Here is a 20,705-nt window from a genome sequence, read left to right as displayed (position 1 = left end):
AGGTTGTGACCATGGTTGGGGATAGGATATTGAGCTGGCTGGACTCTAGACCAGCTCATAGGGAACCCACTGCAGAAATATCTCCCTCAAGGAGCTGACATGGAGCAGACTGAGGATTTGTATCCCTAGGTGCAGCAGACCCTGGACAGTACTGGAACACAGGAACACCAGTACAAATGGCTTGCACCTCCAAGCTCCTTAGGTTCCAGCACAGCCCTGGGCCAGAACTGAAGCACTGCCACACAGAGCTGAGCCTGGAGGAGGTCCCCATCCCCCTTGCTCATCCAGCTTATCTCTGAGATAAGGCTGTACAGCCAGGAATCCCCTGCACAGCCCTGCAGTGGCTTTGCCCCTGCTTTCATCGTGCACGTTGCCTGGGAGCCTCCGGCGCGGGGCTGCGGGTCCACGTCACTGCTGCTCGCTGGCGGCACGGCCTCCGGGAACCCCCGCCTGGCAAACGTGACCATGTTCAGCACATCTGCAAACCTCCAGGGCTGAAACACAACCGTCCCAGTCGATTGGATTTCGGCTGAGATTCTGAAATGGACAGCTCGTGATGTTTCAGGAGAGCCTTCCTGCCCCCCGTCTCCCGTAATCGCTGGTCGAGGCAGCCCTACAATTGACAGCTGGCGAGGGGAGAGGCAACAAGGCAGTGTCATTTGTATCCCAGCTCTGCTACTGCTCCTAGTGCTTCCAAGAAGCAAATAAAAATAGCACTCAGTCATTTTGTAAATAATAGCTATCTCCTCACAGGCCCCAGGAGTCACGGGCGCTTAAAAGGGAGAATGCGGGAAGGGGGGGATGTCTGCCTGAAGCCAGGGCTGGGAAAGTGGGACATGGGAAGTCGTGGGGTGGGAGGGACAGAGGAGGGTGAAATGGAAACCCTGAATCACCTCAGCAGCAGCCACTGTTGCTTTACATCTGCGTATGCAAGGGAAGCAACCAAGCCTGCTGGCACAGGGCTCAGGGAGGCAGGATCTGGCCCTACGCAAAGACCTAATAGGGATGTTTACAGCCTGCGTGAGCAGCTAGAGCTGGTACAGAAAATTCCTGGAGGAGAGGGGTAGCTTTTAAAGAGCAGGCAGGTGTAGGGAGTGCCATGGTAACACTGCGGGAAAGGCTGTTGGAGCTTTTGTTTTACATTTGCATTGCAATCTGCCCAGCTGTGGGGGATTTCTGCAGGCAGCGTTGCCTGATAGGCAGGAATGGGGGCTTTGCCCTGCATTGGAGAAGGGGCAGCTCTGATTGACCTGCAACACCTTGTTCCTGCTCACACACTTGTTCCAGATGATTTTAGAAACACGATTGTGCTGAAGCTTGGGAATAAGCTGAGCCTTTAAATGGCAAAGGCCACCAGACAAGGGAATCAGCCTCAAACAAATGGCTTGGGAACATGTAACACCACTCTGGTCTCTAATTTCTGCCCTTGTTCAAATCTTGACCCTGAACATCTCTTGCTCTTCTAGTCTTATGACTGCTTCAAGGTCTTTTTTTGCTTTCCAAGTTCTGAGGTGGCAGTAGTATGGGGCACAGTGAGGTTGAACAGCATGGCTGGAGGGCACTTGTGCAGCATGCCCAGAGCAGTGCCTAGCCCTCTGCTGGGCACCAGTGCTCCAGCCTGTGCCATTTCCTAGGGCAGCTGGAGCTGGGCTCTGGGCCTTGCTCTGCTCTGGCTTCCTACCCAAACCTAGTGTCTCCTTTTTTGTTTCCCCCACAGTAAAAACCCAGCAAGCTTGAAGGTTCAACTCTCTTGTGTTTACAAAAACTTTGAGCCACAGGGAAGGATGATGCTAGGAAAAGGAAAAACACCATTTAACATTCTGGAACAGGTCTAAGGAAAGTGTGTGACCCTCTACAGTACAGTCCTTACTTATTGAGTCTTTGGTGAGAACTGGGCAAGAAAGCCAAGCTGCAGTGTCAGCAAGTCTGCAGGATTGAGATGAGAATAAGGATTTCCCTGCCACATTTCTGAGCAGAGGCAGGATATGCTCCTCTCTCAGATTTATCTTGCTTCAAAAGTAGATGCAGTTTCTTCTTTGGGCTGAGGGTGGGTAGGTGTGAGGGTAAGGAGGGTGGGTGCTGGCCGAGTAGCTCCTGATTTCTCTGGAGGAGAAGGTCCCACCATCACAGAGCTGATGAGCTCAGGTGGGGCTGCAAGCAGTGTGGGTGCTCTGGGGCTGTAGGGTCACAAAGGAACTGAATCTGAGGCTGGAACTCACTCTTTTCTGCAGTGGTTCACTTATCTCTGGATTTCCTAGCTCTGCTGAAAATACTGCATGTGTAGCAATGATTTAATTTCAGAAATCCCTCCAGATCCCAGCCAAATCCTGCCCTTAGGAGCACATATTAGCAGGGAAAGTTCAGTCTGGGTTTTGGCATGAAAGGTGCAGGGAGCCCTTTCTTTCTGAGTGCCAGGGGCTACCAATAATCCAGCAACCGAGCCAGCCCCCCACCTCACCCCTGCACCAGACACTGCCTGGCAGACACAAAGGACTCCCCCCAAGTTGGGGGGGGTTCAGATGGCCTGGCCCAGGGTTGTGTCTGCAGTCTGGAAATGGGGGATCCTCTGCATACCCAGACTGCAATTAATTATTGTTATAATTAATTTGTTAATATTCATCATCTACTGGAATGTATTAGTTCCTTTATCTTTGATTGGATCTGTCAATAGATGGAAGGGGTGGGAAGGGGTCTCTGGAGCTCTGTGACAGCTGGGTTACAGCATGATAAGGACATAAAGGCTCATGTGAATATAGCAAGGCTGTGTCAAAAGGTGTCCAAAACCAGTTCTGCCTTTTTTCCCCCTCAGCACTTTTTGATTCCCTTCCCTCATGTGCAGACCCCCAGGATCATGTTGTAAAGCATGGATCCTTTCATGGACCCCTGTCCCTCTGCCCCCTCAAGTGCAGGGGACAATTCATTCTGCACCTCACAAGGACTGACTTCACTGGCCATGGGTGGCTTGTGGGTCCTGATCTGGTAGCCATGGCTGTAAATCATTTATCTTGGGCAAACAGAATGCCAATAAGGGAGGAGGGAAGGGGAGAGTGAGTTTGTGTTTTCTTTAAAACGTAATTAGCTTTCTCTTGCTGTATGTGTTAGTGGAATGAGCCTCGCTTCACTAAATGTTCTCCTCTCCTGTGTATCTCATTTGGGGACTTGTTTGGATGTAGACAGAGAGAATACCCCCAGTGTTTAAGTCTTACAGAAATAACACATTTTGTTCAGGATGATGTCTTGTTGGCTTCTGGGTGTTTCAGAAAGTGCACTGCATACATATTTCTCTTTAACCTTCTTTTTATCACATCAAGACAAGATCAAGGGTTACTTATATAGCACAATAATATCAGCCACAGGCTGCGTCAGAAGCTTTCCAGCCATAATAACTAAAGACATGTATACGTATATTTCAGCCATTAAGGAGAAAACCCTGCCAGAATGAATTATCTTATTTTTGAATACAGAACTTTGATGCACAAAACTAAGCTTCATAGTACGCCAAAAAAAACTGTCAGGGAACAGAGGATTTCCATAACTGAATTGAGCAATGAGCCATCCAGGCTACTTGCAAAGCTGCTGCAGTGGCTGAAATGTAGTGCTAGGTATAAAATATGAACTCTTTTTTTAATTGTATCATGGGTCATAGAACAGTTTAGGTTGGAAGGACCCTTTGAAGAATGAGAGTGATATGTGCTGCTTGGCACGAATAATACCTGCTGGTAGGTGTGTTCTGCAAAGTACCTCTCTTTGTCTTTACCTGTAGTCATGTGATGAATATTGTCCTTGGGTTTGCTTGAGATTGTCCCTGGTTTTTAGCTCTGGGGACAGGAACTGGGGCTTTCTGGTTTTGCTGGGGCTGTGAGGTGGCTGTTCAGCATCCACAGCCTGGGATGCAGGGGAGCAGCAGCTTGGCAGGAGCAGCCTCTCGCCAGGAGCGAGGCACTTAAGAGAACAGCAAACATGATGGCAGTAAAAGGCAATCAGAATATTGATTCTTTTTACATAGAGATAAGCCTGGAGCTGTAACAAACCCAGGGTTTCCTAAAACTGGTGGAACACTGCTAGGCTGTTTATCAGGCTGGGAGACACAAAGGGATTTTTGATTAAAAGGAGTTTCAAAGCATCAGGGCTTACCTCTGGATTGAAAATGTGGTTCTGTACCACTGTGTGTATCGTGTAGCCACATATATTTTGTAAATACGCATTGTCTGGCTGTGCAGGACATATCCATCCTCAGTGCAAGTGTGGAAAGCAGCAGAGCTACAACAGAGATGAATTTGCCTAATTACCAGTGATAAAACTGGCCATTGTTCGGGCCGCAGCAAAGAGGACGATGCCAGCTTGCTGAGGGCTCACCAGGGAGGCGCCTGGCAGGAAAACCACCACATGACAAAACCCAAACCGTTCTCTAGACAAGCAAATTCAGTTCTCTAATTGCTTCTTTCCCTTTTTTTTTCTTGTCCCAGACAGTGTAACTGAAGTCAAGACAGACATTTACGTGACAAGTTTCGGCCCTGTCTCGGACACAGATATGGTAGGTTCCTCTGGCTTGTCACCTCACAGGGAGGGGTGGCTTCTCCTGCAGTGGCAGCAGATGTGTCCCACCCTTGTCCCTGGACATCTGGACAAAAGCAGGATTTTCCTAAATGACAAGAACACGAGCAAGCATCTCAGCTGCCTGCCCTCATCATGTCACAGGCCAGAGAGCTCAGTGCAGGTGGTGGACAAGGATTGTTTCTCAGGTGGGCTTTTAGAAACCATTTACTAATGCAGCCTTGGAGGGCTGATGCCTTTGCACTGCTCAAGCACACTGCAGGCTTTAGAGTCTTTTTCTTCCCTGCAAGTACAACCTAGTGAAGAGTGGAGGTCTGCCCATGGCACCAAGACCTGTACATAGCATGCTCCGCATATGATGTGCCTTGAAAAACAGCTTCACTGTGGCCTTCTTTCCTTGACCTGACTGTGCATGGAGGAAGGATGGTGGTCCCTGAGAAGAGGGTAGGATGCCAGAATCTGGCCTGTTTTGGTGGCAGTGCCACACAAACAGTTCACCATCAAACTGTCCTTAGTGCTTGAACCAGAAGGGAGGCAAAAGAGAAGAAAGAAGAGTGAAGTGATTGCAGTATTTCAACACGTTCAGGGAAAATTATTAATTAAAATGCCTGAGGTCTGAATTTAGACTTGTATTCCCACAACAGTTTGTCTTCTAATTAAAACAGGACTGTGGAGCATAATTAAGAGTGAGCCTTCTCAACAGTGTTTCATGCAGCTCGTATCCCACACGTGGCCAGGCACACAGAGAAGAGTTGGCTGTTGATGGTTGCCCAGCATTTCAAGGGTGCCACATGAGGACAGTAATGCATTCAGGACTGGGACCCTCCTGTGCATCCAGTGCTAGAGGTGACGTGGTGCTGGCACAGGCCAGGCCAGCAGTGAGCAGTCCTGGCCTTGAAGGGAGCCCAGTTCAAGATTGGGAGCAGGCGTCACTCTGGGTCAGGCAGGAGCAATATCCTGAGGCTCTCATACCTCCTCCAGAGCTGGGAAGTTTTAATTTTCTGTACTTACATGGCCACGAACATCTCTCCAGCTGCCCCACCAACAATCCCGTGCTAGCAAGCAGAGGAGTTGTGGGAGAATAAAACTTCTGTGTTTCACTGAGGTACTAACCCTATCCTGCTACCCCCCTTGGCTTTGGAAAGACCACTCCCTCCAGGGTTGGAAGCTAACTTGATGTCAGCATAGCCAAGAGTATTACTGTCATCTGAGCTCTCTCTCTATCTTGCTTGCTTTCCTACTGCAGCAGAGACCCATAATATATTCAGCAATCTTAGCCCTTGGGGAGTATCTGATAATTACTTGCAAGGTGGAGCATATTTGATTAAGGGAGTGTGTATAATGAACTGTGAAGAAGAAATATGAGGTATTGAGAAGAGGAAGGTATTTTCTGCAGTGTGCTTTGACAAAATGATTCTAAAATTAGGAAGACAGTTAAAGAATAACAAATTATTTCCCCTTCACGTGCTCTGCTCCATGTAGTTTGCAAATGCATAGCAAATGTGTTTTAGCACGCTGCTCTGGAGCTAAATGCACTCAGAAACGTGAGGGAGAGAAAGCCCATCTCCTCAGGAGGTGTGAGGATAGCCTGCTCTTCTGCTGTGGTTCCTTTCATCTCCGGGGTGGGGATGTCCCTCCTTCCCCACTCACATCTGCCTGGTGATCTGGCTCCCTCCCTCCCACAGCCATTACTCACCGTGTTGGAAAAGCCATTGGAAAAGCTGCTCTTGATGCAAATAGAGACCCTAATTATGATGATGGAGGAGAGGCAGGTAAAGCTGCCGTGGAGAACAGAGGAAAGCAGCTGATTACAAAGCGTGGAGGAGGACATGTAGACCTTTTCCTCAAGATGCTCCAAGGGACTTTCTAATCTCTCTTTCAGTTTGGTTTGGAAAGTAGAAACTGATAGGACCTGACATATGCCTGAATCTCCGGTGGTGAGCTCTTGCAGCTTTGCCTCAGTCCCTGAGGAAAAAAAAAGTTCAGGGGAATTTTATGCTTTGGTGGATGGACTCTGGAGAGAGACTCAGTCTTGATGTTTTCGGTCACTTCTATAGAGCAGACAAGAGAAAAACAGAACAAAGTGTGCTCCTTGAAAGGGGTTTCTTGGGACGTGATCCTCTCCTGGAAAGAAATATAGAAAAGAATAGAATATGAACATAATTTCTCTTATTAGTCCTTATGAGTATTATGACTCTTTCTTATGAGTCTTTAGCATAAAAGAAGAAAAACAGGGTGTGGGAAGTTGTTATAAATATTTTGTTTCTTTGTTTGTTGTGTTGTGTTTTTTATTTTTAATAGGAACAGGGAGTTCTGAGTAAGATAGCTCTTCACTTGCTAAGGGCTGTTCCCAAACCTAGCTCCTGGGACTGCACACAGACTCATTCCTTTGGTATTACCTCCTTGCTGAGCTTAAAACCACAAAGTGAAGATCAGTTCCATGAAGTGGCAGAATACCTTGTACAGAGCAGAGCCTGCGGGAACATGGGGTCTTCTCTCTCCTTCCCCCAGAAGGCTCCAGAAAAATCACATTTGAGCAGAAGTAGCTCTGTGGCCAGGGAGCAGGGATGAATTTCTCTAACAAAATGCTTTCATTCATCTGCCATCTGCTGCAAAACCTGTAGGAATTTCTATGACCTCTAGGAAACTGATGCACAGCAGCTTTTAAATGCTGCTGAGAAGAGCGGCAGGAGAGAAATCACTCATGATGATAAGTTTAGATGGTCCTGCAGCCTCCAGGAACCCGTAAATAAAAACTATGAATCTGCTGCAGCAGGGGAAGAACAGCTGGGACAGACAGATTTTCCAAAGCCCCTGTCTCTCTCTGAAAGCCTTGTGAGCTAATGAAATCCTTCATTAGCAAGAGGAGGTGTGTGTCGTAGAGGTGAGCAGTGGTGCAGGTCATGCTGAAGGGCTGAAGACTATCACACAAGTGACATGGACCCTCAGAGGATATGGGGTGGCTCAGATCAAAGGGATCAGCAGTCCCTTATGCCAGGCATTGGACAGATTGATTTAGTTTTGCCTTGAGGTGGTTGTGGAGCCAAGCAAGAAAAAAAAGGGGAAAAAATAAGAAAAAGGAAAAAGAAGAAGAAAAAGAAAGTCACAGGATCTTGTAATGCATGTTTGTCAGGTCTTTGATTCAGTGCTTTTCTAGAGGTGGCCTGGGGAGCAAAATGTCATGAAGCTTTATTTCTTCTTAATTTTTTTTCATGAGTAGGGGTATAATTACCAGTAACCTGGTAAAATTCCATCTTCAGGAACATTATTTTTGCCTTTTTCAATTCCTGTGTAGCTGCACACAATGGTTCCCTCCCCTGAAACATCTGGATAAAGGTGGTGGTGCAGCAGGGCTACCTCTGGACTAGCTACTGGCCATGTAGGCTGTACTGCAGCTTGTCTGCAGTGGTTAGAAAAACTGAAATGCAAATTTTGGTGTCCTGTGTACGTCATTGTACAAAATGTGGTAAAAGCCCTCTGTCCTCCACTGGTTTCTCCACTGCTGTTAATCCCTACTTCTTGTTGCATCACACCTGATGTCAGCCAAGGTGTGCCAAAACACAGCAGGATCTGTGACCCAAGGTATCATTTTAAAACCTTTTAAAAATAATTTTAAAAATTGTTTTAAACTGAAAGAGGAGAGATTTAGGTTAGACATGAGGAAGAAATTCTTCTCCATGAGGGTAGCAAGGCATTGGAATAGGTTGCCCAGGGAGGTTGTTGATGCCCCATCCCTGGAGGTGTTCAAGGCCAGGCAGGATGAGGCTTGTGCAGCCTGGGCTGGTGGGAGGTGTCCCTGCTCATGGCAGGGAGGTTGGAACCTGATGATCTTTAAGGTCCCTTCCAACCTTAACCATTCCATGATTCTATGATTCAATATCTACCATTTCTCAAAGTGGCTTGTAATGAAGAGCTGAGTAAAACAAGACTTACTCTTCTCTCCTTTCTCCACAAAGGAGTACACTATTGATGTCTTTTTCCGGCAATCCTGGAGAGACGAAAGGCTGAAGTTTGATGGTCCCATGAAAATCCTTCCCCTCAACAACCTGCTGGCCAGTAAGATCTGGACTCCTGACACCTTCTTCCACAACGGGAAGAAATCTGTTGCCCATAACATGACAACACCCAACAAGCTGCTGCGCCTGGTGGACAATGGCACCCTCCTGTACACCATGAGGTAAGTTTGTGTCTCCTGGGCCAGGGTCTTCCAAGTCCCTATACACGTGCAGGCAAGGATGGGACCTCCAGGTACAATATAGCAGGGTTTGTGCAGACTTCCACTGACTCTGTTAGCACACTTGAGTCTTATCCTGCTACTTTCCCTGCTCTCCTTCTTTCCTACATATGTAGTATCACTGATCCTCAACTTAAGCACCTTTTTACAGGTACCTTTTTTCTCATCATTCTAGGCTTTTGACTAGATCTTGTTCCTGACCTCCAATGGGATATTAAATCAGGTTTCCAGTATTAGTAGGGGAACATTAGAACTGGAGAATTTGCTATTCTCCAGCAGCTGGAGAACAGATCTAAATTTGTTCAGTGTGTTACTCCAGAGCCATCTGAAACATCTAATGAACCTTGGTTGTGAAAACAACCAAGAGGGTTTTTTCCTACTTCATGGAATCAAAAGTCTGTATAATCAATGCACATCATTAGGAAAAAAAAATATCAGCTTATTAAAGCCTGTTCTCTGTAGGTGCCAGGTTTGAGAGGCCATTGGAAATTCTCAGTTTAACCCAGCCCACACTGTCTTCAGCTGAGCTCTCAGTGGGAGCCCTGAACATGAGGTGGCAGGAGACCCAGGCAGTGATACAGCCTGGGCAACCTCAGTGTGAGCTCCAGCACCTGGAGCCTTCCTTCTAAAATACGAGCTTTAGAACTGTTGGGGAGCCATGCATGGGCAAGTCATCTTCTCTGGACTTCCGAAGAACAGCCCTGGTCCACACATTTGTCACTAAGCTGCAACAGGTAGAGAGCATGAAGATAAATGCCTTTGAGTTATTTGCACATTCATTCCAGAGCTATTCAGCTATTCCTGTATGCCTGTAAACTCTTCACCCATGTAAATAACATTTGCCACCTGGGGCTGATGTACTAATTTTCCTTCTGAGGTAAATGGGCTTATAAATGAAACAATGAGCTTCTTATAGATGCACAAGAGAGGTATTGAGTTGGTTTTAGACAGGTGTAAACCCTTGTTGTCAAATATTTTTTTTCCTCTACCTCCATCTTCAAGCTGATGCTAATTAATGACAGGCTTCCTTGTGGATTCTGTGTGCTGGGATGCTGCACTTTCACCTCTATTTTTTGAGGACAAGACAGAATTTTGCCTCTTCATAGTTAAGCTGGCTGTGAATCTACACAGTGTCAGCAAGTTTTACAGCCTCTGTGGGTAAACAATGCTCTGCTTTTGTGCAGCCATTCTCAAATATGAGCTAATCCTGCCAGTGCCCTGGGGGTTTAGGTCTCCATGCATCAGTGAGCTCACGTTACAGAGGCAGATGGGGTAAATGAAGGGAGAAGCCCAACTTGACTTAAGGGCTTGGTCCTACTCCCAGCTCTCTGACCTGCATGTGGATGACTAACACTCCCCTTGTTTGTATCATTGTCTGACTGTAAAGTATTGTAGGAGCTGCTGCCATACATAAAACAGCAAAAAAAACCAACACAAAAAAATACTCAATTTCAGGGCTTTTATATCATTTCACTTCTCCTTTATTCAGCAAACAGCCATTAGCTTCAGCAACTTTTGTGTGACTGAGAAAAGTATTGGATTTACTTTTCCATTTAGGGCTGGGCAGGTGCCAGGATGGCAGCATCACGAGGCTCTTGGGAATGAGTTTGTTGAAGAAAATGGAGCCATGGGTTTTTAAAATAAATTCAACACATCCTTCAGTTTAGCTGTCTCCCAAAGAAGGTGGCGATGAAGGAGAGTCTGGATGTCCCTTTGTGTGTGCTCCTGCCTTCCTTAAATGTACATCTAAGGCTTGGTAAGAGGTGAAGAGCCCACTCAGAGACACCCCAAGGTGAAGAGGTGAATATAAGGCCCTTTGTCACACATTGTAGTACACAGTACCAGAAGCTGTAGTGCATGGAGATCTTTTTCTTACCCAGCAGAGACTGCTGGTGTGCAGATGAGTGTGAAGCTATCCTGGGGGGGGCTCATGGCAGTATTGGACCAGTCAGATGCTGGAGATGTGTTTGGGGCTGGCCAGACAACCCTCTGGACAGGACAGTTTGTCAGGAGTAAAGCAGGGCTTCTCTGTGTTTGCAGTTCACCACATCCAAGATGGGGTGTATGTCCTGGTGCATCTGATGATCCTCGTTCTCCCTGCTGCTGAAGAAAATGCCTGCTCAGGGCCACGCAGGGTCTTTTGAGTGGGAGCTCAGAAAGGAAGATGCCAGAGCACAGGCTGCATGGTCCAGGATTGTGCCTCAGGCTGAGGCTCAGAGACCAAGTTCTCACTGGCTGTCACCCATAGGCACTCACACTCAGTTCCCCTGTAAAACGATGATGATGATGATGATGATATTGTCTTTCCAGGAAAGGGCTGGAAGGAGACTAATTGTTTATGTCCAAGTGGCACATTTGGTGCTCTCTCCAATGCCCAAGGACATTCTCATGTGTCCTCAAAGGAAGGAGCAGGACCACAAAGCCAATCTCAGCCCCCCACAGCTGACATCCAGCAAAGTGCAAATCCCAAAGGGGCATGCTCTGTCCTGCTGAGTAGGGAGTGAGTTTGGCCCTCCACCAGATTTCCCCTGGACTGCCCATGTGATCCCTTGCAGGCTGGTACATTGCCATGCAGTTAGGCTCCTCAGACATATCCTGCTTCTTTACCTTGTACCAGCCAATATCCTTGAGGGATCAGCTCTGCTGATGTGCAATTAGAACCATGTCTCTCGCTGTTTATCCTGCTGTGAAAGCCAACTTCTCTTAGTCAAGGCTTACATTTATAGATGAAGTTGCTCTGGTGGAACAGCAACTCTGACACATGCATCCAGCAAAGTTACAACTGTTTGACAATATTTGTAGCTCCTGGAGAGAGCCTCTTTATCACTGACCTGAGCTTCAAGGAGTCACACACCAGCTGTAGCTGAGCATCTGGACATTTCCTTTGGTCACGGCACAGACTCCTCATGGATTGGTGCAACAACATGGTGTAAACATCTGATCATTGTCACCTGGGTGACAAGATGGCCTTTTCACCCTCAGCACAAAATTGCCTTTCCCTATTCACCTCCTTCAAGCTGCTGAGGAAGGGAGAGGATTACTGATCCCTCTGCCTTTTCCTGGCTGTTCCAGCTGCCTTAGAGGGCATGGGAAACACAGTTCCTTTGTGTAGCCCTGCCCCTGCAACCTTGTTTGTGGAGCTCCTACAGGATCCAAGTAGTTCACAAAAGCGTCGCTAGGACCTCAAAGCTCTGGTGTCAAACCTCAGTACAACAAACTGAGAGTGGATTGTGAGTGGATTGACATAAGGCACAGACAAAAACTCAGCTGCTGCAGCAGTCTCTGGATGTACTCCCTGGCTCGAGTTGTGTGGGGCACATAGAAAAATGTTCTGGATCTTCCTGGCCTTGAAGCATATGAACATAGCAAAAGATTAATGCTGTGCTTATTGGATTCAACTCAGTGAATCCAGGCTTTAAAGAGCTCTCCTGCTCTTCACAGGGACTGTCAGAGTGGCATGTTGAGGCTTTGCAGTTATTGTCAGAGCAGTTCCCAGACAACGTGTGCTCAAGTCAGGCACTTAAAAGGATATTTTCTTTAACTGCCAGGCTGAGGCAGGCAGCTGCATACCCGGAGACTTTGTTTCAAGAATCTGTATTGCTAAAGACAAAAAGTCCTTAACAGCAGTGCACAGCACTTGGAAAGGAGGGTCAGAGAGCCCCTGGGTAAGGCAGAGCTGGAGGGAAAGCTGCCTACAAAGGCACCCAGGACACTGGGTTGCTGAGCCCTGTACCTACTGCAGCATGCTCAGGGGTTGGAGGTTCTCAGGCTGCTTTTTGAAGTCAGAGCTTCAGCGTATCTCTCCTAACAAAGGCTTTGGGTTGTCTTTACTGCCTGTTTTATTTTTTTTAACCTGTGGGCAACTTGTGAGAACTGTAGGCTGGAGCTTGCAGAACCCTTCCACACAATGGAGGTGCAGCCATCATTCTCCTTTCTTCAAGGGCAGCAGGTGGGAGATCCCAGCACCAGCTCCTCTGCATCGTGTGGCCTGGCAGTTATTTGGGTGCATCCCACAACAGGGCTGATCTTGGTCTGCAGCATAAATGGACCCAAGCAGACCAAAGCTAAACTTGTAAACACACAAGTCAGAGAGATGAGATCTGCACAGCCTGCTTTTCTCTGCCTTACAGATTCCAGAGTGGATCCAAAGGCAGAAATTATCTCTTTTCCAGGCTTGGTTTTGTGCCAGACTTTTGTGAGGAAGCCGTCCTAAGCAGGAGAAATCTTCAGAGCTCACCTTATCTCACTGCATTTGTGCCTTCATGGACTGAAATCTCCAGGGGCCAGGGGAGGATGTAAAGTGAGTTCAGTGATTTCAGATCCAGCACAAGGATCCTAGAAGCAACTCAGCTTTCAAGCTCAAACCCTGGCAGTTAAACATAACCTAGATTCTCACACAGCCTAAACCATAAACACTATTCGGTCTGACTGTGGTTATTAATGAATCTCCTAGAGGAGAAATCAGGACAAAACTCCAGCAATATCCCTGGCATAAACAAAGTCAGTTCTGCTGTGCAGGGTGCTGTCATGTTTTTGTGCCACACGTACACCAAGGGATTATTACATTTGCGTCCCAGAAATTGGACTGAGACTCTCGCGCATCCTGCAGCACGATGCAGGTAACGACAGGGGCTCTAATGACACATCAAAGGCTTTGCTAAGCTCCTGGTAACCATGAGAACAAAGCTGAAATAGTTTGTTGTACCTTCAGCCTTGGCAGAAGTTGTTTTAGCCTGATTCACGCTTCTTACCATTGTGTTGAGCAGTTCAAAGGACTTCCCATGACTTTAAAGAGAAAGATGTCGTTTGTATCTTGGATGTTCCACTTCTGGTGCCATTGTACCAGCAAAATGGAGAGGAAAACAGGAGAATTTTGGGGTTTGATTTCAAGGCAGTTCTGCACAAGTTATTGCTAGTGCCTGGGACAGATGTGCTAAGGGATACAACAGCTGGATTGTGTGATTGCTGGCAGCTTGGCTATTTTTTACATGCTGTTTAGGCTTTGTAATGGCATTTCAGGGCTCAGGTGTCTGGACCTGAACAGGGTATTGGAGCAATGAAGCAAACCTCGGTGGTTAGCTGGCTATAAGCTGCCTTGCACAGGGCAAGGGACAAAGATGATTATTTCTGCAACAGGCTTTTTTACCCAAGTGCTTCAGGGGCAGTGGCAATTGCCTGGGCACCCAGATGCATTCCTCTTAGCTTGACGTTTTGACATTTCATTAGGCAAAGCATATGGTGCTGAGAGGCCCTTCCCCAGCAACAGGAGGCAGAGGGCAAGAGCAGAAGGGGAATGTGGGCACTCTCCTGAGCAGTGGTTGCTTCCACAGCTCAACTAAAAACCTCTGCTAATAAGCTCTCTGAAAGATAAGTGTGTGCAAGACTGGCTGCAGGAAGGCAGTGAAAGCTGAGCGAGGGATGCAGGAGGCAGAGGGGTGAGCAGGAGTGAGCTGCAGTGCATGCCCTGTGGTCATGGGGAGACCATCTTGGGGAGCCAGCCCACCCTAGCATGCAGAGGGGCCGGGAGGGGGAATTCCTGTACTGCTGTGAACTTGTTGGCTTCTGGCTGAAGTTGCTGAACCAGATTAATCTCAGTGGAATTATAGAGCTTTTTAAAGTTGTTTTATTTCATGAGACTTAACATCTCCTTTGGCTGCAGGTGGAGAAGAGACAGATTAGGTTGTTTTTTCAGTGGTGTGTTGATGGATTTATTGTGTTGGTTTTTACTAGCTCAACTTCACCACACACCTACAGAGTTGTCCAGCATCTGTATAAAGTTGTTCCCTTTCCTCCCAGGTGGCTTCTGGGACACAGGACAAAGTGCCCAGTGGAGATAGCACAGTGATCCCTGGCACTGAAAAACAGCAGGAATTAGTATGTGCTGCTGTTGCATTAAGGAGCAGGGAGGTAGCACTGGGACACTGGGCTGGGTTCAGAAGGTCTGCAGGAAACTCTCCTCTTCCCTTTGTGGGCTCATACAAGAATAAGGCACAGAATTCCCCACGGTGGGATCTGCGCTGTGGCACTCTGACCCCAGTGACCATTGAAGGGGGGTCACATGCCTCAGCTTCCAAACATTCCCAAAAGGATTTACACCCCTGCTGTGGGTGCTGCGAGGGCTCTGGGTCACGCAGGAAGGATTTGAGCCCCAGCGCTGCCCATCAAAGCTGCAGCGGCTTTCAGCGATGCTCCTCTGCTGCTTGACCTAATGCCTCTGCCTCAGGGAAACGCCAGCCTCCCTAGGCTGTCTAAAAGAAGCAGATGAAGGATGGACACGAGCCTGAAATCGTGAGGTTCCTTTCCTCACCTGGTAGAGCAAAATCCAAGGCTGGCAGCAAGTTCCCCAGGCCCCACGGAGCTGTGGTGCCAGCATGTGCAGCTCTGGGCAGCTCCGGGCTGGTTGGCCGCTGGTCACAGCACCATCTGCTGCTGCAGCCCCACAGACCCCTCCCAGCCACCACGATTCTGCTTTTCTTACCCCACAGTGGTTTTTTGTGAAGTTGATTTTTTTATTATTTTTTTTTTTATTCTGCTTTGCTTTTAGAGAACAAAATCTGAACCCTCTATTTTTTTTTTCAGGGCTTTTTTTGCATTTGACCAAGTCTCGATATTTTCTATGAAGAATAATTTACCTGAACATTTTTTCAGCTGAAGGAAAATATCTCAATTGGAGCTTTCCAACTTGCATCTTGACCTCAGGTTTCCCACAAGCCACCTTCAGCCTTAGGTCTGTGCACTTGCCCTTTGCATCCACCTGTTCCTCCTGTCATGGTTCATCTGTTAATTTTGCCCTGGCATCAGAAGTGGATCCTTTTTTTCTACAAATGTTTCCTTCAGAGAAGATTGTATTAGACATCTCCTTCGAATCCATCTATCCTGGATCCCCCTCTTAGGCTGCCAGCTTTGCAGTACTTCAAGAAGAAACACAAGCTTAGAGCTACCTTTTTTAGAGTCTTTTATAACGGATCATTTTATGCCTGGCCCAGTGTTCTGCAGCCTTTATTGTTGTGCTTCTCTCACAAAATCACTCCCTGACAAGGTGTCCTGCTGGGATTTGGTGGATTCATAAAGCACACAAGTTGTCCTGCAGCACCTCAAACAGCCCCAGGACATGCGGTTCTTTTGCCCACAGCATCCTCTGCAGTGCCACCAGCAAGGGAAGAGCCAGGGAGGGAGTGATGAGGTACCCCCATGCACAGGGGTGTGCTGTACCGTGGTGCAGCACCCATGACTTCATGGCTCTGACTGACTTTGTTTAGCAAGCCCAGTAGTGCTGTGCCTTCCTGACCAAACAGTCTGCCAGTGCTCAGCTCCTTCCAGATCACGGGAAGAATAGCCCATGTTCCCTGGAAGCCCCTTCCCTCTGCTTTTCAGCATGGCCCACGAGATGTCCCTGGCCCCAGGCATTGACAAGCAATTTGTGCACGGTGTGTGAGCAAAGAGAAGTCCTGGGCTTTGGCAGATTTTCTGATTGCACTGAGTGGGTAAAGATGAACTCATTCAATAGGGTTGAGTTTGTACAACAGGAAAGGTGGCCAAATCTGTCTGCCTACTGTTGTCTCCACAGCTCATGGCCCTCTGCCTGGAGACTGAGAGGATAGTGACTACATTGAGACCTTTGTCATCTTTGGTGGGTGCAGGACACAGAGGCTGTGGCAGAAGGGCCAGGGGGGAGCCTCCACAGCCGTGTGTGTCTCATCATGGCCTGTATTTTGTATTGCAGGCTAACGATTCATGCAGAGTGCCCCATGCACCTGGAGGACTTCCCAATGGATGTGCATGCTTGCCCGCTGAAATTTGGGAGCTGTAAGTACCCTGATCAGCTTCTGCAAGGAAGTGGGTACAGAGCTAAAGAACAGTCCTTTGCTTGGCTGGTTGTTTTCCAGTATTTTAGTAACAGTGTTATTAATGATTGGTAATGAGAAACCAAATTGGTTTCTGGTATCTCATATGTGCAATTCCTAGCATCATCAGAGGTGGGGAACAAGGAAATCTGTGGTCAGTTCAGGCTCACAGGATGGGTTAGACACCCATGGTTTTGCTGTAGGAAGAGCTGCTTCCTGGTGCCCTCCCTGCCTGCAGTGGGCAGTGTTGCCTCTTCAGCATTCAGCAGGACCAGTGTTGGTGGAAACCTCAGAGATGCTTTTCCTTCATGGCAAGCTGATCCTGGTGGGACAGATTTGGGAAGACAGTGGTGTCTGCTTCTAGGTGTCCTGTCCAGCTTCCCCAGTGTCATTCCTGCCAATCTGGAGAGGGTCTGAAATCTCTGGTTGCTCTGGCTCCATGCTCCAATGGAGCTTGCAAACTCCTTGCTCCTCATCAGTCTGTCAAGCAGGCTGCTCTCAAGTAAAAGGCTTGGAAACTCTGGGAATCTCAGTCCCAGTACCCAAGAGTTCTGGTTTAGGGAAGAATTGCAGGCTGCTGGTGAGTTGAGTTGAAAGCTGCTCCCAGCCTCCCAGGTTTGCAGCTGTTCATCTGCCTGGTCTTCCCATACCCTGCCTAGGAACAAGCTCCCTCTTCACTCCCATGTGCGAGTTATATTTCTTTTGGTTTTGTTCCTAAAGTGAGTGGGAACCAAATTCCAAACCACTGATTTGCCATAATGTGCAAATAGATTTTCTAATCCCACTCTGCCTGGAGTCTTCTCCATGTCCAATGACTGAGCAGCATTCCCAATCAATGTCTATGTTAGATAGAAGAGTTACTTCCAATTAAAGAATGAGACCCCACCAGTAATCTCCCTTTTGAACTCTGAGAAAACAGAGACATCACAAACTTTCTAAACTGATCCTTCCTGTAGCCATTTGGGAGTTAGTTAAGGAGAAAGTTGAAAAGGTTGATTGACACCAGAGGAAATCATGTTTATCATGTGCATCTGCTCCTCTGCCTCATGACAAAATGCATCCATGAAGCTGGATTATTCAAAACTACTCAAGCAAAGTTATTTCTTAGGCAGCACCTAATTAAATGTAGAATTTATTGCCACAAGACATCACTAAGGCCAGTAGGTAAAATAGCAAGCCTTAGAGAGGATGAATTATTAATGTTAATTGACTGTGTGAGGAGGGATATAAAATATCCTACCTCAGGCCTAAACTCTGGGATTATTACAAGACTTGCAGGAAGGCAGATTACTCCTCATATAATTGCTTATAATGTTTCTTGGTGAGGAAAAGAGATTAATGTGCACATTTCTGCTGGAACACCCTTTGGGATTATTCTTGGTATTTTTACTGATTTGGCCTCTGAAAGATGGGAGTTTTGACACAACCAACTCAGAGAGCTGTCTCTGATTAATATTAGTGTGGCTCTTTTTAAAGCACCCATCCACACAGCATCTGAGCTCACTTCTCCTGTGTTTGAAGGAGGATTAAAAAAGTGTTTGCACCAAAAAGCTGTCGGCAGCTGGAAGCTACTCATTTGCAAGAAGCTTAGCATGGGTTAGATTTGTAAGCAGAAGGACTATGCCAGGGCCAGACGCGTGCTATTCAAAGTATAGTCAAATTTGCCTAGGTGACCACCTTCTAGTGATCCCCCCCCACCCTGAATGGTTCATCAGTGGCCTTCTGTCCCTGTGCCACCACAGCAGCCACCCAAAGAGGGAAGGCAGAGAGCTTGCAGGAGAAGTAAGGGCATCAGGCATTTTAGATAGTTTCAGCTGCCCACCTGCATCATTCCTTGGACCAAGTGCAGTGAAGGTGATGGCTTTACCTATCACCATACACCCCTAGAAGATGGATGTACTAAGCAGAGAGCAACTGTTTCTAAGCCAGTCATAGGACATTTGTACAGCAGCTGTCTGAGACTAGGCTAGCAGAAGATGCTGCTGAAGTTACCAGCTCCATTAAATGTCAGAGCTGTCCTTGTTTGGATTGGACTAGGCTGCAGTGCAGATGAGGCGTTGAGCAGAACCAAAACAGCTTCCTGGCATTAAATATGCTCCAAGTATCCATGCCATGCCTGTGTGACACCAGATATGCTTCTGTCCCAGATGACCAGATATGTAGACAACTGCATTTTCAGGAATGATGGCAATAAAACTGTGGGCAAGTTTCCTTCATAGACTGAGAGTGGTGCAGGGTGAACCGTGACTGCTAGAGCAGAAGGTGCTGCCCATCAAGGTGGAAGAGCATTGGCAGAGCTGTACAAAGCTAAGCCTGAGGAAGGATGAAGGTGCCCAGAAGCATGCAGAGTGCTGGGAGGAGGGACTGGAAAACAGTGTATTGCACATCAGAAGTGCTTAGACAGCACACTGGCATGCTGAGAAACTTTGGCTGATCATCAGAACCACTCCTCCCCCTTTGCACAGTGCCTGCTTAATATTTAACAAGTTTGCCAAAACCTCCCATGCAGGGATAACAGTGGTTTATTTAGAAAGATCAGAGAAATCTGATTGTCTCAGGACACAATCTTCCACGAAGCAGAAGCTGAGACATTGCTTGACATGAACCCCAGCCAAAGAATTCCTTAATGTCTTAATAGAAGTTGGAGGTAAACATGAATTAAAAACTTGTTTTAGTGAACTTCCTCCTTGCTTAAAAAAAATGGTGTGGACAGGAAGCTTGGGCATTATGGGGAGATGTAGCTCCTGGCAGAGTCTGGAGAGACTCAACTTCTGGATACCATGGGACTGGAAAAATCAAGAGTATGTGGGTGCTGTGGGGAAAGGAAGCCGCTATGAGGACAAGCTGGGGTTGGGTGACAGAGGCTTGTGAAGGTGATGGTGACTGTGCGTGTTAGAGAGAGGTGTTTGCATAAGGGGAGCTGGGCAGGTGGGTTAAAGAGGGGACCCTGGAAGGATGCCCTGGCCCTGGGACCAGCCCTGCCCCATGCCACACACCTCCAAAGCTGGGAGGCTTGCAGAGGGTTGCTTCTGAGGGAGGGTATGATTTTTAACTTTTTAGCCTAAAATTCAATCCCATTTGCATTCAGTCTTTCTTGCCAGCTGCTGCCAGCATGACTCTCTGAGTCCCTGGCATGGCAGGGCTGTGGCTGTCCTGCTGCCCCAGCAGCCTGCTGGCCTGGATGCCTTCCTGTCTCGTCTCTGCTCAGGGCCAGCCCTTGCAGAATCAGCACGTCAAGGGGACAGTGTGTCTCTCTACAACAGTGCTCTGGCCCCTCTTCCAGCTCACTTCTGAAAACCCCAGCTCCCTTTTGCTCATTTGATTTAACGGTTTCTGAACTGCTTTGGTCTCTGGCCAGGCTTGACTGTGCTCAGCCATGTGGCTCTGAGGAGTGCACAGCAGGGATTCATTTGGCTACAGGCTAATTTTGGTATATTTTAGGTCAGGCAGAAGCACGAGCCTCATTCTTCTTTCTTCTCCACAGATGCCTACACAAAGACAGAGGTGATCTACACCTGGACACTGGGAAAGGATAAATCAGTGGAAGTAGCGAAGGGTGGATCTCGCCTGAACCAGTATGACCTGCTGGGCCATGTTGTTGGGACAGAGATGGTTCGATCTAGCACAGGTACTTGTGGGACCACCATGTAATGCGTGGGCTGAGGATACTGGTGGAGGAGGTGGACCCATGGGCTTTGAATGCCATCATCTGGCGTAGTTATAGAGGCAGTTCCTGTGGGCAGTGAGCACCACGGTGCTTCCCAAGACACATACTGTTGGAGATTATGGCTGGGGACATCTGAAGCAGCCACCAAAAAGCAGTAAAGGGTTTAGCTGTTAGTGGTTTTCGCTGAAAGAGCCTTATCAACCATGCCTTCTACAAAACTGATTTCAGGCATCTAAAGATGATTTTTTGTGAGGAAAATTAGCCCCACCTTGCCCAGCTGGTTCTTGGAACTGTGGGTTCATTTGCCTTGGATCCCTTTCCAGTCCCTCAGGAGAGTGTTGCAGGCAGGGGAGGTGAATGCAACATGATGTTCAGTGTGATTTTCACTACATCTGCTTACACAAAT

The 20,705-nt window shown here is 47.6% G+C and overlaps 1 protein-coding gene across 1 annotated transcript in view; it reads left to right on the top strand.

The window, feature by feature from the left end:
• The window catches only part of GABRA3 (gamma-aminobutyric acid type A receptor subunit alpha3), a 90,691-nt gene that overhangs the window by 51,800 nt on the left and 18,186 nt on the right, over positions 1–20,705 (top strand). Inside the window, exons 5-8 of the mRNA XM_051630583.1 lie at positions 4,467–4,534; positions 8,511–8,731; positions 16,512–16,594; positions 20,117–20,260. Of these exons, the coding sequence (XP_051486543.1) occupies positions 4,467–4,534; positions 8,511–8,731; positions 16,512–16,594; positions 20,117–20,260 (516 nt within the window). The remainder of the gene's footprint in view (positions 1–4,466; positions 4,535–8,510; positions 8,732–16,511; positions 16,595–20,116; positions 20,261–20,705) is intronic.

The sequence above is a fragment of the Apus apus genome, chromosome 12 (genome assembly GCF_020740795.1).
Source record: "Apus apus isolate bApuApu2 chromosome 12, bApuApu2.pri.cur, whole genome shotgun sequence".
Classification (NCBI taxonomy): domain Eukaryota; kingdom Metazoa; phylum Chordata; class Aves; order Apodiformes; family Apodidae; genus Apus; species Apus apus.
Note: the sequence above shows the minus strand (reverse complement) of the source record. Positions and strands in the feature narration are given on the sequence as shown.